Here is a 17,888-nt window from a genome sequence, read left to right on the forward strand (position 1 = left end):
TTTGCCTTTATAGATTGGACACTTAAGCGTGAAGGGGATGGAGAGAGAGGGGAAATGACATGCAGCAAAGGGCCACAGGCTGGAGTCGAACCTGGGCCGCTGCGGCAACAGCCTTGTACATGGGGCATCTACTCTATCCACTAAGCCACCGACGCACCGGACTCAGGTTTTTGAGGAAAAACATTTCAACCCTCATCAAATGGCAAGTGAAAAATAAAAAGTATACACAAACAGGCCTGCATCAGCAAAACTGTGATTAGCATTTCTTAAATTATACTCCAGGAGCTGATCCTTAGTGTGGGGTGATTTTCCACAACACATACCTTTTCAGATATCTCCTGAAAGTCTTGTCTCGTATGCCATAGATGATGGGACTAATAGATCGTGGCAGGACCTGTACAATAATGTAACAAGCGAACAGGGAGTCTGAATAATTCTTAGGGAACGCTTGCAGCAGAGCCTGTTTGATCAGGGGGGCCACATATGTTACCATACAAAGCAGCAGCTGAAACCCATGGAGGATGATTGTGTTTCTGGCCTTTGTAGCATCTTTGCTAGCTGTTTGTGCAGTGAACAATATTCTGAAGTAAGTGTAAAAGATAGTGACCCAAACCAGAACTAGAAACACTGAATATGTGATATCTCTCTTCTTGATGATGAGGGGGTTTGGGAAGACAGTTTGTGGAACACAGAAGACTCTGGAATGAAAGAAGTCCAGTGGCTCTGTGGCCAAAGTGAAGAAGAGATCAGGAAGAGCAGACCACAAAGTTGTTGTCCAGATTAAACCGATCAACATCAGTGTTCTCTTGACTGCATAGATATGCGGGTGGCGAAGGGGGAGACAGATGGCGATGAAGCATTCCACTGCCATGCAGGCCAGGTTCAGAGGGCTGTTTGCAGTGGTTAAGAGTGCAATCAGGATGAAGATGCAGCAGATTGAGACATTTATTTTGTGGAGAACGTAGCTGATGACAAACAGGATGATGGTTTGCGTCACTTGGATCGTGTCGTTGACCACCAGGTGGATGAAAAGGATGTACCGAGGATTTATGTAGAATATCTGGAAGGTGGGAAGAAAAGCACACATGAGGGGAAAAACTATTTTAGAAAACCTAGAGCTTTAAGTTTGAAACAGGGACACCATGCTCATGTTTTATCGGGCTTTTCAAATACTTGTGCCAGTTGTCAGTCATTTGCGTTCAACAGCGACCTTACTTAGCTAGCTGCTTAATACCTGAACACAATAACATTGTGATTTCATCATAACAACATATTAATGGCTCTGCTTGTCTGGTACATCAGTCCCCCAGCTCAGCTGCTGCATCCACTTTCATCTGTTTATCCAGGGCTGGGTCAAGGAGGCAGCAGGCTGAGCAAGGAACTTTAGACCTCCCTCCTCCCAGAAATACTTCATCACTGTTGATGCGGCACTAAACTGCCTATCCATCTCATATGCAGACACAGCTTTTACTTTGGTTGTACAGGGACCAGGTGGCTTGTAACACAACCCCGGTACCCTGTAAACATGCAGTACCCCCACCAGGACTCCCAGGGGGACACTGTCATAAGCCTTTTCCACGTCCACAGATCACATGTAGAGTGGATGGGCAAACTCCCATTACCCTTCCAGCAACCTGGTTCACTGTTTCGTGGACAGGACTGAATCCACATTGCTCCTTCAGAATGTGAGGTTCGACAGTCGGTCAGAGCCTCCTTTTCAGCACCCTCAGCTGCAGACCTTTTGGCCAACCAGTATTTGTCTGCTGCTTCAGGAGACCCCTGGGCCAGTTAAGCCCAAAAGGCCTCTTTCTTCAGCCTGACGCCCTTCTTCACCACTGGTGTCCACAAGTGGGTTCTTTAGTTGCCACCAGGACAAGCACCAACGACCTGACCACAACATTTAGCAGCCACCTCCACAATGTAGGCTTTGAACATGGACCACTCAGATTCTGTGTCCCAAACCTCCACCTGATGATACAACCACAAGGTGGATCATCAATTTTTGGCCCATGGTGTTCGATACCAACTACGGGTCAGGTGCTCCAAATTGCTGTTTGGTGCACAAGCACAAAGACCTATTCTCAGCAACTCACAGTCACATTGAGGTGACCCTCTCGTTTCCTGGGGAGAACTCCCAACACATCAGTGTTAAGTTGGGGGCTTGTGAGTTTTTCCACGCCCACTTGGTGCCTCTCACTCTGGTCAACCCCAGAAAAGTTTCAAAAGTGCTACACACAGTGCTGTGTGTAGAGGTGAGCCCAACCAGCTTTGTTTCCTTCCCTGCCAGATAAATGATGTTCCACATCCCTGGAGTCAGTCTTGGATGCTAGGGGGCAGCACGCCTTGGTTCCCGCCCCTGCCTGCCACCTGGCACACGCTGCAATGTGCTGGGCACTGCGAACGGGCCCCATGACCCAAGGTCATATTTTGGTGCACGCAGTAGTACACAGAATACCCAGTATGTAGATTGATGTACATAATATGGAGCCAAAGTTCACAAGCAAAAATTCCCTCTGGAAGCTTTTGGCCATGCACAGTTTACAAGATAAAGCTCAATGAGCTTATTGGCGTGTGAGTCAGTCACACTTTAGGGACTGCAAATGAAACTCCCGAGCAGAAAGACCCACGGCTTCCAGGTCAGATAAAACAGCAACAGAGAGGGTGTTTTGTAAAAGATGAAGATGGTGTGTTGGCGTTGCTCTACTGTTGTAGGATTTGTGAATTGAAACACATCCAACATGTTAACGTACCTTTGACAGCATCACCCACACATTCCTATGATCTGGATGAGGACAAAGCAAACTGTATTTTGGCTTAAAGAGCAATAGATGTTTTTCAGTTTTATTGCCTGTTCAGGCCTGTTGCCATTTGGGAAAGTGTTTGTATTGTGTGATAAGTCAGTGTTTGAAATGTTCTTTGTTTTTATAATTATAACAGTGGTGTGATGGATACGTCACCTGCTCCTGATTGGTTCGGACAAAACAAAGCAAAAATAATCCCACACAGTAAAGAATATGAGCATGATGTTTCTTTTTCTTTTTTCTATCTATATCTATATCTATGTATCTATATATATATATATATATATATATATATATACACAGTACCAATCAATCAATCAATTTTATTTATAAAGCCCAATATCACAAATCACAATTTGCCTCACAGACCAAAAGTTTGGACACACCTTCTCATTCAATGCATTTTCTTTATTTTCATGACTATTTACATTGTAGAAGGCATCAAAACTATGAATGAACACATGTGGAGTTATGTACTTAACAAAAAAAGGTGAAATAACTGAAAACATGTTTTATATTCTAGTTTCTTCAAAATAGCCACCCTTTGCTCTGATTACTGCTTTGCACACTCTTGGCATTCTCTCCATGAGCTTCAAGAGGTAGTCACCTGAAATGGTTTCCACTTCACAGGTGTGCCTTATCAGGGTTAATTAGTGGAATTTCTTGCTTTATCAATGGGGTTGGGACCATCAGTTGTGTTGTGCAGAAGTCAGGTTAATACACAGCCGACAGCCCTATTGGACAACTGTTAAAATTCATATTATGGCAAGAACCAATCAGCTAACTAAAGAAAAACGAGTGGCCATCATTACTTTAAGAAATGAAGGTCAGTCAGTCCGGAAAATTGCAAAAACTTTAAATGTGTCCCCAAGTGGAGTCGCAAAAACCATCAAGCGCTACAACGAAACTGGCACACATGAGGACCGATCCAGGAAAGGAAGACCAAGAGTCACCTCTGCTTCTGAGGATAAGTTCATCCGAGTCACCAGCCTCAGAAATGGCAAGTTAACAGCAGCTCAGATCAGAGACCAGATGAATGCCACACAGAGTTCTAGCAGCAGACCCATCTCTAGAACAACTGTTAAGAGGAGACTGCAAGAATCAGGCCTTCATGGTCAAATAGCTGCTAGGAAACCACTGCTAAGGAGAGGCAACAAGCAGAAGAGATTTGTTTGGGCCAAGAAACACAAGGAATGGACATTAGACCAGTGGAAATCTGTGCTTTGGTCTGATGAGTCCAAATTTGAGATCTTTGGTTCCAACTGCCGTGTCTTTGTGAGACGCAGAAAAGGTGAACGGATGGATTCCACATGCCTGGTTCCCACTGTGAAGCATGGAGGAGGAGGTGTGATGGTGTGGGGGTGTTTTGCTGGTGACACTGTTGGGGATTTATTCAAAATTGAAGGCACACTGAACCAGCATGGCTACCACAGCATCCTGCAGCGACATGCCATCCCATCCGGTTTGCGTTTAGTTGGACGATCATTTATTTTTCAACAGGACAATGACCCCAAACACACCTCCAGGCTGTGTAAGGGCTATTTGACCAAGAAGGAGAGTGATGGAGTGCTGCGGCAGATGACCTGGCCTCCACAGTCACCGGACCTGAACCCAGTCGAGATGGTTTGGGGTGAGCTGGACCGCAGAGTGAAGGCAAAGGGGCCAACAAGTGCTAAACACCTCTGGGAACTCCTTCAAGACTGTTGGAAACCATTTCAGGTGACTACCTCTTGAAGCTCATGGAGAGAATGCCAAGAGTGTGCAAAGCAGTAATCAGAGCAAAGGGTGGCTATTTTGAAGAAACTAGAATATAAAACATGTTTTCAGTTATTTCACCTTTTTTTGTTAAGTACATAACTCCACATGTGTTCATTCATAGTTTTGATGCCTTCAGTGAGAATCTACAATGTAAATAGTCATGAAAATAAAGAAAACGCATTGAATGAGAAGGTGTGTCCAAACTTTTGGCCTGTACTGTATATCTATATATATCTATATCTATATCTATATCTATCTATATATATATATATATATATATATATATATATATATGTATAGCGGCTGATATCTTCCTCAGTAATTCATTATTAGTTCCTACATGTCAGATGAATATCAGACCTGGTGTTTGCAGAAGGTTTGAATGAGGCCTCCATTGATGTAGTTGATGAAGATCCCGAGAAGCACAACAATCACATTCTTGATCACAGCTTTAGTGAGGGAGTCTCGAGACTGTACAACCACAGTCACATTGGCAGATGATGTGTCCATCTTTCGAAGCTGAAAAGAAAAGATTTTAAAAAAGCTTCAGAGATAAATAGATGTTCACAGCAATTATAGACAGTGAGCCTTATTTCAAGGATTTCAACTCCACTTTTCTCGTTAAACGGTGCATAATCTGTTCACAAATAAGGAGCAAAGGAGCAGAGGTTGTATTCAGGTGCGTAATGGAATGATATTAACACTGCGGAATCAACAATTGGAGAAGCTTGCAGTTTTCTGCAGAGAGTAATGCAGTAAGAGCAGTGATGTCACTGCAGCAAATATGGTGGGACATTATAGAAGCAAAACTAAAAGCTGTAGTTTGAAACTTGACAGAAGAAACAGAACTAAACTTTCAGCTTTTAAAATAATTAAGTTCCTCTTCTCCTTGTTCATAAATGTGCGTAGTGTCTCTCTTAATGGGGAGTTTGACAGCAGCTCTGCTCTGATCTCTGCTATTTTCACAGATTTTAATCATATTAATATTTTCTTTATTAATGATGTATTTTTTTTAACCTTTCACAACATCCATGCCCCTGTGTGTGTAAAAAGTAGAGTGTACGTGTGTTTTGAACCCTCCTCTGTAAGCAGATCTTACTATCTGAAGAATGTACCGTTTATGTAGCAGGAAAATACTGCACCATTCTGACTTTAGACCAGGTGTTTGTTGGTCAGTAGCACAATCACTTTCCACTGCCTCAAAATAGCAATATGCCAACAGTGTGCCTGACCACACCTCATTTTAAGAACTACATGCCCGTGGACACACAGATGGGCGCAGGAACATGGAATAAATCTATGAGAAAATCAATTTAAATTGAGTAACAGTAAGCATGATAACGTGTAGGCTATTTGTACTTCTCTCTCAATTTTACAATCTCAAAGAGTATCAGCACCAACTAGTGGGTTATTGTTTGAGACTTCTTCATTAACATACATCATTCAAAAATTTGTAATCTCCTGCCACAAAAGCTTGATCGGGTCCAGTCAGATGGCTTCGAGGACTACACTATATTTAAATGGTCTTTGATACTTTTAGGTTGTAGAAAGTCCTCTTTACAAATAGCTGTTGTTTTGTATGAAGGGTTTGTTTTGTATATGGATAACAAATTGCTGTACAACGGATCAACCAGTCTGAAATGGCAGAAAGAGACAAAGATCCCTCTGAGCAACAGCTGAATCAGAACAGAGAAAATCAGCAGTCATTGTAAAAAATAAACTGGGAGCTTAGCATCAAAATGTGTGCAGCTTTAAAGAGGAACAGGTTCCTGTTTCACTGTCAAGAGTATGCCTGTAACAATTACCAGGCAATGTGTTGGTTTAGCAAAGCTCTTCTTCAGACTTCACAGTAGGAACAGAGGGGTTAGCACTGTTGGAATATCAGTGCAACACACTATGGACTGGCAAATCACAGTTTAAACCTCTGCAGAGGGCCTGAAGAAAAACACGCTAACTATTTAGAGCCTAGTTCCATGGCCGTAGTTCAGTAATGATCAAGGGTCACTGACACTGTTCGGACTGGAAAACAAATTTCACATCTAAATTCCAACAGTGTTCTCCTCTGTGATGCAACACTGTGGGGACATCAAATAAACTGAAGTTTGAATCACTTAATTATCTTGTGTTTCTTGGGCCATAACACTTTCACTTGTATCTTTGATGAAATATCCATTGTTTATCAAAAGAAAAACATCATTATAACAGCTGATATATAACTTTTTATCAGTCGTGTGTCTTTATATTTCCATCATAACATTGACAGTAAACAGAGATAAAGACAGGAAGGGTGATAAATCCATAATGCCGTTCATGTCTAGTTTTTAAAAACCCCTGAAACCATAGTTTACAAATCATACTTCCTTTGTGTTTCATAATCTAACGTCAGAAGCTGAGACATCAGACTCACATCTGGTGTTAGCTCTACAATTACTAGAGCTTCATTACAGCCAAAGGTAGATAGTTTAAACAAAACAGTTTCCCAAATTATTCAAAGGAACAAGACACTGTCGGACATTCAAAGCTGGTGTTGTGAGTTCACTGTTCTTATAGATAATCTTGCATTAATCCGCGCAATGACAACAGAGACACAAGAAAGACGTCATGTTAACCTGTGTGTTCATGTTAAACCTGAATAAAAATGAAAAAATAATATTTAGTTTTTTAGACAGGATCCTCAACAGCATGACTTCATCTGTTATTAATAGAATTATTATGGGATTAATCATAAAGTCATGTCTTTGAACTGTCCCTGTTTCAGTTTAGAACAATTTTACTTTTCGTCCATTGAGTTGATTTAAAACTGTGCTGTGAGAATCAGGGAAGTGAAAATATCAAATGTCAGCAGGTAGAAAAGGATCACATTGAACAATCCTAAAACACACAGGAGAAAAATTCACCACAGACAGGCCTGTGTAGTGGAGTCAGAACACAGTTCAAAGCTGTCAAGTAGTTCACAGCAGGTAGTGCTTACCTCAGTTAATGCTTAGAGACCAGGACACCAACAATATGACTCCAGGAAATCACAAACTTTATGTGAGGTGTGGTGGCAAATGTCCCTGGACTCCCTGTGTGTGTGTGTTAACATGTTGAGGTGTTCATGCATACAAGAGTAGTTGGTGTGTTTTATAAAAAGTTGCAAATCTACAGTGGCCCCATCATAAATATGGGAAACTAAATGTAAAAGTGTCAGCTTCAATAAACAAACACAGCTTTGACATGTTTAATATTCAACATATTGGTGACTAGATTGGGTGATTAAACAGCACATTCATTCATCAACTTTGGATCACTGACTTTCCATGTTGACATATGACCTGCAAGGTACCCTGGGTGCATTTGTTGCAAATGTTCTGGGGCACCATGTCAACTTCGGCCTGTAACATGCATTGTGTGTTTTCAAAATACACTTCTGTTTTCGCAGGAAATGTAGAATTTGCATATAGTTTTCTTCAAAATAAACGTACCACGTCAGGACAACACCACAATATGACATTTTTTTCCTTCAACAACAAGTATACATGGTTCCTTGTAGCCAACACACCCACATGGTTGGGTTCAGCATCAGAAGCATGTTTTTAGGTTTAGAAAGAGATACCAGAGTTTGGCTTTACAGTCATACAGGAAGTGAACACGGCCTCCCAGGTATAAGTCAGTGGTTGCTGGAACCATCCACCACCCCTCCTGCCAACACCACTTGGACCTTTACCCCCTTAACTAATGTTGTTGTCCTGCCGCATTTCCTCCTGATGCCGCTGGTTGCCATTACACAATAACAGTGACCGGCTGCATATCATGCCGTAAAAGGATGGCTTTTTTTGTCATTGTCTGATGCTGAATTCATAGCCCAAGTGTCAATATTAAATTTCGGAATGAACTGGGGGGGATTGAATTGTAGCACACAATATTTAAAAAGAAAAAATCAATTTCATAAATTAATTCAGAAATACCAAACTAGCAGTAAACATCAACTCTAAGTATCATTATACTGTTGATATTGTAACCAGTTCTGGGTATTAATGTGTTTGAGATGAATCTGAGTCGCTTTCATTCAGGTATATGAACATGTTTTTCAACAAAACCCTTTTTTCATTTACATTGTTCACATTTCAGATTGGAACACATTTCTTTTTTCACTGAACAGATTTAAAACAGTTTTGTAGGACTCAGAGGTTTTTGAGGAAAAACATTTCAACAATCATAAAAAGGCAAGTGAGAAATAAAAAGTATACACAAACAGGCCTGCATTAGCAAAACTATGATTGAAAGGGTCTGTTGTTAACTTTTTATCTGTATTAACTATTTTTATCGCTAATGGGTGAACTGGTTGAAATGCAACATTAAAGAGGCAACAGATAGCATCTTTTCTGAAATAAATCATGATGAAAATAATGTGGGTTGCACAGGGTAGTGGCCACAGTAAAATCAAACTATCAGCATTTACATAGGTTACTTAGTGGCTTTGCAATCTTTGCAGTAAGCTTCTGCCACCGGGGGCGAAATTTCGCGGAAAAAATCTGCTTTATGGCAGGAAACGCGCCATGTATTGCGAAACTGGTTGGTCAGCCAATCAGGGACTGGAGCTGGTCCTTATGAGGAACTGGCCGGGGCATGAGATCGTTGAGTCAGGAGCACAATGGCAGACGGACAAAGTTTGGAGACAAGTGAAAAACGGCCTAGCAAAAGAAAACAAGCTAATCTGTCTGAGGAGGCAAAGAAGAGCAAAAAGGAGAGTGATAAAAGAAGAGGAAAAACAGGAGTAAACCTCAGTCAGGCTTTCAAGAGATGGAGGGAGCTCCGTGACCAAAGAGGCTTCAAAACCGATGTCCAGCTAGCTTTCTTTCTAATGGATCAGTAAGTAACACGGCTAAATGTTAGCTAGACCAGAGAGGACTGGACTGTACTGGCTGCTAGTTCATTCCTAGCTGACCAGGGAGCAGGTAGCGACTGTTGGTCAGCTGACATCCTCGTTGCCATTCTACGGCAGCCCTCGGACAGTGATACCCCCCTCCCTTCCTTCTGTTCTCTTCTTACGGAGGCAGCTATCGAGGGACACTGCCCAGCTGAGTTACGCCCAGCTAAAGTGAACACTGGACTTTTCACTGCAACGGCCTTAGACTGAGGAGCATCAAAATCAGTTAACGTTAGTCCACACAGCTCTCCCAAGCTGGCCTGGAGAGCAGGGAGATCATGTCGGTCACTGGCCATAAATGTGAGGGCAGCCTTCGCAGCTACTGGGCACCCAGCATCTCCGACCGGGAGAAGTGGAGTAAAATCCTCTCCTCCGCTCCCGTTTGTCTGGTGAACGCCTCTCCTCTGTCAATACACTCTGCCAGCAATTTCATAATATTGATGCCAGTTGTAACATTTGAATGTTTTAGTAGTAAGCCATGTTCTAAGTGAAATAATGTGTAGTGAGCTGGTAACAGTTGAAAAATAACTCCGATGCACGTCGGGGTTCCATTCCCCTGTCGGGAGTCATTTTTCAACAGCTCACTATACATTATCCCTTACGTGTCTACTGTTGTTTGTACTGATACTGTACATATTGGTAGAATTTACTGTGAGTTGTTCGTACTGGTACTGTGCATTCTGGTATAATTATTTGCATTACTATTTATTTTTTCTTCAGATAAATATGATAATTGTTGCTCGGCCTCTTTACTCATTTATTTAGTAGAATGTCCACACACCTTCTCATTCTACATATACGTAGAGGTATACTGGTGGCTTTACAGCCTACATTTTATTGATTATCTCTGATCCCCACGCTCAATTTGGTCATTGCGACAGTGCGACACAACACCATTGATGCTAGGTGGCGCCAAACTAACAATAAACAAATCCTATCTGTTGCCTCTTTAAGATTGAGACTTACATTTTAAATCATGGCATGTTTCAGAAAAATTACGTTGCCTACATTGGCAACCTGTGCTGATGCTGTCACGGTGTGTGAAATCTCACATTGCATTAGTAGTAAGCAATAATGACAACTTGATGAATATGATATTGTGTTTTTAACAGACCAATGGAACCACTGGTGTCTGATCAGCTGAGTGCAGTTTACTGCCAAGCCCAGGATTGTGTCTGCAACATGAAGGAGATCAAGATGCCTTTTAAAGAGGTGGGAGAGGTTGAGTGGCATACTGGGGGTTTTTTTATTATTATTTTTATGAAAGTTCATCTGTATTTTTGGAATAATGAGAGGAGAGTTAGCAGAGTTAATCACTCAAGAACACAAAAACTCTATCATCCTGCTCACTCAGAAATATCACCATAGCCGAATCACATCAAGAGTGATTGGGACTGATGGTTACTATTTAAACTGCGATTACACATTGCAATAAACGTTTTAGTGGAACTGCTGATTAATGAAATTGAAATGAAGAGTTATCCAAATGACACCTCCTTATTTCACTACAATAGGAAGATATCAAGCAGGCTACTCACCCATTTTATAAGTGGTTACAGGTTACAGCTTCAGTTTGACGTAGAGGGCACAGCTGATAGCTACATGGTTTGTATACATGACATAACAGAAATGCATATGGAAGGGATTCAGTTTGGACAGAGAGAACTGTTGTAACTTGAAGCTTTGCAATCATCAGACACAAGTTTTATGTCAAAATGTTCTGCTGAGGAGATTTTAGTGAGTCCCCTGATAAATTCAGTATACTTATCTGGTACAGGGTTTGGCTTTGACCGTTTGTACACCGGCCCAAGTCTTAGAAATTGTAGTTTTTAATTTGGACAGAGTAAAGTCAAAGAACTCATCAGTTTTAGGATCTGACTCCAAGTAAAGTTTTTCAGCATTTCTTAAATTATACTCCAGGAGCTGATTCTTTCTGTGGGGTGATTTTCCACAATACATACCTTTTCAGATATCTCCTGAAAGTCTTGTCTCGTATGCCATAGATGATGGGACTAATAGATCGCGGCAGGACCTGTACAATAATATAACAAGCGAACAGGGAGTCTGAATAATTCTTAGGGAACGCTTGCAGCAGAGCCTGTTTGAACGGGGGTTCTACATATGTTACCATACAAAGCAGCAGCTGAAACCCATGGAGGATGATTGTGTTTCTGGCCTTTGTAGCATCTTTGCTAGCTGTTTGTGCAGTGAACAGAATTCTGAAGTAAGTGTAAAAGATAGTGACCCAAACTACAACTAGAAAAATTGAGTACAAGATATCTCTCTTCTTGATGATGAGGGGGTTTGGGAAGACAGTTTGTGGAACACAGAAGACTCTGGAATGAAAGAAGTCCTGTGGTTCCGTGGCCAAAGTGAAGAAGAGATCAGGAAGAGCAGACCACAAAGTTGTTGTCCAGATTAAACCGATCAACATCAGTGTTCTCTTGACCGTACAGATATGCGGGTGGCGAAGGGGGAGACAGATGGCAATGAAGCACTCCACCGCCATGCAGGCCAGGTTCAGAGGGCTGTTTTCAGTGGTTAAGAGTGCAAACAGGATGAAGATGCAGCAGATTGAGACATTTATTTTGTGGAGAACGTAGCTGATGACAAACAGGATGATGGTCACCGTCACTTGGATCGTGTCGTTAACCACCAGGTGGATGAAAAGGATGTAGCGTGGATTTATGTAGAATATCTGGAAGGTGGGAAGAAAAGCACAAATGAGGGGGAAAATAATTTTAGAAAACCTAGAGCTTTAAGTTTGAAACAGGGACACCATGCTTATGTTAAACTGGGCATATCACATACTCGTGCCAGTTGTCAGTCATTTGCGTTCAACAGCGACCTTACTTAGCTAGCTGCTTAATACCTGAACACAATAACATTGTGATTTCATCATAACAACATATTAATGGCTCTGCTTGTCTGGTACATCAGTCCCCCAGCTCAGCTGCTGCATCCACTTTCATCTGTTTATCCAGGGCTGGGTCAAGGAGGCAGCAGGCTGAGCAAGGAACTTCAGACCTCCCTCCTCCCAGAAATACTTCATCACTGTTGATGCGGCACCAAGCTGCCTATCCATCTCATATGCAGACACAGCTCTTACGTTGGTTGTACAGGGACCAGGTGGCTTGTGACACAACCCCGGTACCCTGTAAACATGCAGTACCCCCACCAGGACTCCCAGGGGGACACTGTCATAAGCCTTTTCCACGTCCACAGATCACATGTAGAGTGGACGGGGAAACTCCCATTACCCTTCCAGCAACCTGGTTCACTGTTCCACAACCAGGACTGAATCCACATTGCTCCTTCAGAATCTGAGCTTCGACAATCAGTCAGAGCCTCCTTTTCAGCACCCTGGAGTAGACTTTCCCAGGGAGGCTGAGCAGTGTGTTACCCTGATAATTGTTGCACACCCTCCGGCCCCCCTTTTTTAAAAATGGGGACCACTACACCAGCCTGCCACTCCACAGGCACTGTACCTGACCTTCAGGCAACACTGAAAAAGTGTGTCAGCCAAGACAGCCAATCAATGTCCAGAGCCTTCAGCATCTCAGGACGAATATTATCCACACCTGGAGCCTTGCCACCGAGGATGTTTTCAACTACCTCAGTGACCTCTGCCAGGGATATGGACCAGAGTTTCCCCGAGTCTTCAGATGTTGCCTCCTCTGTGGAGGAGGCAACATCCTCCACAGAGGAGGCAACATCTGAAGGAGGCATTTAATGGTTTGCCAGAACTTCCTCAAAGCCCATAGAAAATCCTTCTCCATAGCCTCCCCACCCAAGTTTTTGCTTTAGCAACCACCTCAGCTGCAGGCCTTCTGGCCAACCAGTATTTGTCTGCTGCTTCAGGAGACCCCTGGGCCAGTTAAGCCCAAAAGGCCTCCTTCTTCAGCCTGACGCCCTTCTTCACCACTGGTGTCCACAAGTGGGTTCTTTAGTTGCCACCAGAACAAGCACCAACGACCTGACCACAACATTTAGCAGCCACCTCCACAATGAAGGCTTTGAACATGGACCACTCAGATTCTATGTCCCAAACCTCCCCCAAGATGCATGAGAAGTTGTTCCCGAGGTGAGAATTGAAGACCTTATTGACAGGGGCCTCAGCCAGACATTCACAGTTCACCCTCGCTACACGTTTGGCTTTACCAGGTCTATCTGGCAGCCCCCCGCCATCTGATCCAACTCACTACCAGTTGATAATCAGTTTACAGCTCTGCTCCTTTCTTCACCTTAGTGTCCAAGATATACAGCAGCAGATCTGATGATACAACCACAAGGTGGATCATCAATTTTTGGCCGATGGTGTTCGATACCAACTACGGGTCAGGTGCTCCAAATTGCTGTTTGGTGCACAAGCACAAACAACAGTCTGAGACCTATTCTCAGCAACTCACAGTCACATTGAGGTGACCCTCTCGTTTCCTGGGGAGAACTCCCAACACATCAGTGTTAAGTTGGGGGCTTGTGAGTTTTTCCACGCCCACTTGGTGCCTCTCACTCTGGTCAACCCCAGAAAAGTTTCAAAAGTGCTACACACAGTGCTGTGTGTAGAGGTGAGCCCAACCAGCTTTGTTTCCTTCCCTGCCAGATAAATGATGTTCCACATCCCTGGAGTCAGTCTTGGATGCTAGGGGGCAGCACGCCTTGGTTCCCGCCCCTGCCTGCCACCTGGCACACACTGCAATGTGCTGGGCACTGCGAACGGGCCCCATGACCCAAGGTCATATTTTGGTGCACGCAGTAGTACACAGAATACCCAGTATGTAGATTGATGTACATAATATGGAGCCAACGTTCAGAAGCAAAAATTCCCTCTGGAAGCTTTTGGCCATGCACAGTTTACAAGATAAAGCTCAATGAGCTTATTGGCGTGTGAGTCAGTCACACTTTAGGGACTGCAAATGAAACTCCCGAGCAGAAAGACCCACGGCTTCCAGGTCAGATAAAACAGCAACAGAGAGGGTGTTTTGTAAAAGATGAAGATGGTGTGTTGGCGTTGCTCTACTGTTGTAGAATTTGTGAATTGAAACACATCCAACATGTTAACGTACCTTTGACAGCATCACCCACACATGCCTATGATCTGGATGAGGACAAAGCAAACTGTATTTTGGCTTAAAGAGCAATAGATGTTTTTCAGTTTTATTGCCTGTTCAGGCCTGTTGCCATTTGGGAAAGTGTTTGTATTGTGTGATAAGTCAGTGTTTGAAATGTTCTTTGTTTTTATAATTATAACAGTGGTGTGATGGATACGTCACCTGCTCCTGATTGGTTCGGACAAAACAAAGCAAAAATAATCCCACACAGTAAAGAATATGAACATGATGTAAGGTTGAATTACTGAAGTTAGAGGAATGATAGATTTTTCTGATTATCAGACTTGAAGTTGTTCACATTCAGATTTCTGATACCAGATTAACCAAACACAAAACTAATCTAAACTACTACAGTAAAAATGTTTCTTTTATATATGTATTTCTTTATCTCTCTCTCTCTCTCTCTCTCTCTCTCTCTCTCTCTCTCTCTTTCTCTCTGTATATATATTTAAGCAATATCACACAAGAGAGAGTGATGTCGGCCTCGTGCCTATGACCGAATCACAGCCGTGACGATTTACGAGTATAACATCACGAGCTCGAGTGTGATATTGCTTTTATACAACAGTTCGACGGTTAAATAAGCAAGGCTGATTAAGAAATGTTGAAAAATGAGGACAAAATAGATAATTTTAGCATTTTTTTTGTCTTCCGCCAACAAAGATAGTTCCCTCAGGACTCCGCTGTCACCGTTGCTATGTAACACAGACATGGTGCGCCAGGCACTTACTCTTTATACACATTTATCTGCACATTTCCATTAATTGTGCAGCCAGTGAAATAATTCTCTGGTGACTGCATGGTGGACCATCGCTTCACAGGTACAGCCGACTCTGCCTTCTGATCTAACAGTATGTTGCTTTTCTCCAAGTCATTGAGCTCCGCTGATGAAACACTGACAAACCTGGATATGTGCTCAGATGGATTCAGCTTCTCCTCTGCCTCATCTTCCTCTGATGACCATTCATAGTTCAATTCAAAACTTATTTTAGGAAATAAATCCATACAATGCAACTGCTGACCTAACTGACACAGTGAAAAACCGTGATGTTGTACTCCAAACATATATATATATATATATATATATATATATATATATATATTTATAGACATATATAAATACAGATACACATATACACACACACACACATTAGTTCCTACATGTCAAATGAATATCAGACCTGGTGTTTGCAGAAGGTTTGAATGAGGCCTCCATTGATGTAGTTGATGAAGATCCCGAGAAGCACAACAATCACATTCTTGGTCACAGCTTTAGTGAGGGAGTCTCGAGACTGTACAACCACAGTCACATTGGCAGATGATGTGTTCATCTTTCAAAGCTGAAAAGAAAAGATTTTAAAAAAGCTTCAGAGATAAATAGATGTTCACAGCAATTATAGACAGTGAGCCTTATTTCAAGGATTTCAACTCCACTTTTCTCGTTAAACGGTGCATAATCTGTTCACAAATAAGGAGCAAAGGGGCAGAGGTTGTATTCAGGTGCGTAATGGAATGATATTAACAGTGCGGATTCAACAATTGGAGAAGCTTGTGGTTTTCTGCAGAGAGTAATGCAGTAAGAGCAGTGATGTCACTGCAGCAAATATGGTGGGACATTATAGAAGCAAAACTAAAAGCTGTAGTTTGAAACTTGACAGAAGAAACAGAACTAAACTTTCAGCTTTTAAAATAATTAAGTTCCTCTTCTCCTTGTTCATAAATGTGCGTAGTGTCTCTCTTAATGGGGAGTTTGACAGCAGCTCTGCTCTGATCTCTGCTATTTTCACAGATTTTAATCATATTAATATTTTCTTTATTAATGATGTATTTTTTTTAACCTTTCACAACACATCCATGCCCCTGTGTGTGTAAAAAGTAGAGTGTGTGTGTAACAACAGGTTCCTGTTTCACTGTCAGGAGCACAATAATGCCTGTAACAATTACCAGGCAATGTGTTGCTTTAGCAAAGCTTTTCTTCAGACTTCACAGTAGGAACAGAGGGGTTAGCACTGCTGGAATATCAGTGGAACAATTATGGACAGAAAAACCACAGTTTCAACCTCTCCAGTCTAACCACTGAGTAGACTGCAGAGGGTCTGACGAAAAACACACTAACCATTTAGAGTCTTGTTGCATGGCTGTAGTTCAGTAATAATCAAGGGCCACTGACACTGTTCGGACTGGAAAAACGTATTCAAAATCCAAATTCCAATAGTATTCTTCTCTGTCATGCAACACAGTGGGGACATTGACTAAACTGAAGTTTGAATCATTTAATTATCGTCTTCTTTTTGGGCCAAAACACTTTCAAGTGTAAATAATATATTTGGTTCCTGATTTATACTGTTTTATCTCTTTTAAAGTGACCATTGATGATGGAAAAAAAGAAAAACATCATTATAACAGCTGATATATAACTTTTTGTCAGTCGTGTGTCTTTATATTTCCATCATAACATTGACAGTAAACAGAGATAAAGACAGGAAGGGTGATAAATCCATAATGCCGTTCATGTCTCGATTTTAAAGCCCCTGAAAACAGTTTACAAATCATACTCCATTTGTGTTTCATAATCTAATATCAGAAGCTGAGACGTCAGACTCACATCTGGTTAGCACTAAAATTATGAGCTTCATTACAGCCAAAGGTAGATAGTTTAAACAAAACATTTTCCCAAATTGTCAGAGGGAACAAGACACTGTCGGACATTCAGAGCTGGTGTTGTGAGTTCAGTGTTTTTATGGATAATTCAGCATGAAGCCCCGCAATGACAACAGAGACACAAGAAAGAAGTCCTCATTTCATCATCTGATGAAAAGCTAAAAGCAAATATGTAACTTTTGTAATAATATTAGATGCATTTACAATCATACAATTGAAGTTTGATAGTGAAAAGAACAAGAGTTTTTGTTATTTAATGATTTTGCATATAGTTTTTGTAGTCTGTACACTTGCCAAACACTCATAAAATTCTCACATTAAAGCTGAGTTAAAATTCTAATAGCTATATATTACTTATTTTGTTTTCAATACTTTTTTATAGGATTAACCATAAAGTCATGTCTCCTTGTTTTAGTTTGGAATAAATTTCTTTTTCGTCCATTGAACTGATTTAAAACTATGCTGTGAGAATCAGGGAAGTGAAAATATCAAATGTCAGCAGGTAGAAAAGGATCACATTGAACAATCCTAAAAAACACAGGAGAAAAATTCACCACAGACAGGCCTGTGTAGTGGAGTCAGAACACAGTTCAAAGCTGTCAAGTAGTTCACAGCAGGTAGTGCTTACCTCAGTTAATGCTTAGAGAC

General features: G+C 41.7%; 2 protein-coding genes across 2 annotated transcripts; both read right to left on the bottom strand.

Moving 5' to 3' along the window:
* Positions 1 to 292: 292 nt before the first annotated feature.
* LOC125887869 (odorant receptor 131-2-like) lies at positions 293 to 5,069 on the bottom strand. Its single transcript, XM_049574959.1, has 2 exons — positions 4,920 to 5,069; positions 293 to 1,060 (listed from the first exon to the last, which is right to left on the bottom strand). Exons 1-2 carry the CDS (start codon positions 5,067 to 5,069, stop codon positions 293 to 295), a joined length of 918 nt encoding a protein of 305 aa, XP_049430916.1.
* Positions 5,070 to 11,377: 6,308 nt separating this feature from the next.
* LOC125887876 (odorant receptor 131-2-like) lies at positions 11,378 to 15,910 on the bottom strand. Its single transcript, XM_049574973.1, has 2 exons — positions 15,761 to 15,910; positions 11,378 to 12,166 (listed from the first exon to the last, which is right to left on the bottom strand). The coding sequence occupies exons 1-2, from the start codon at positions 15,908 to 15,910 to the stop codon at positions 11,378 to 11,380; spliced, it is 939 nt and encodes a 312-aa protein (XP_049430930.1).
* Positions 15,911 to 17,888: the final 1,978 nt, after the last annotated feature.

This window comes from Epinephelus fuscoguttatus, linkage group LG1 (assembly GCF_011397635.1).
Source record: "Epinephelus fuscoguttatus linkage group LG1, E.fuscoguttatus.final_Chr_v1".
Taxonomy (NCBI): domain Eukaryota; kingdom Metazoa; phylum Chordata; class Actinopteri; order Perciformes; family Serranidae; genus Epinephelus; species Epinephelus fuscoguttatus.

Coding starts and splice junctions, on each gene's coding strand:
- LOC125887869 (XM_049574959.1), bottom strand. CDS start 5,069: ATGGACACATCATCTGCCAATGTGACTGTGGTTGTACAGTCTCGAGAC. Junction 1,061..4,919: donor AAACCTTCTGCAAACACCAG/GTCTGATATTCA, acceptor CCCACCTTCCAG/ATATTCTACATAAATCCTCG.
- LOC125887876 (XM_049574973.1), bottom strand. CDS start 15,910: ATGAACACATCATCTGCCAATGTGACTGTGGTTGTACAGTCTCGAGAC. Junction 12,167..15,760: donor AAACCTTCTGCAAACACCAG/GTCTGATATTCA, acceptor CCCACCTTCCAG/ATATTCTACATAAATCCACG.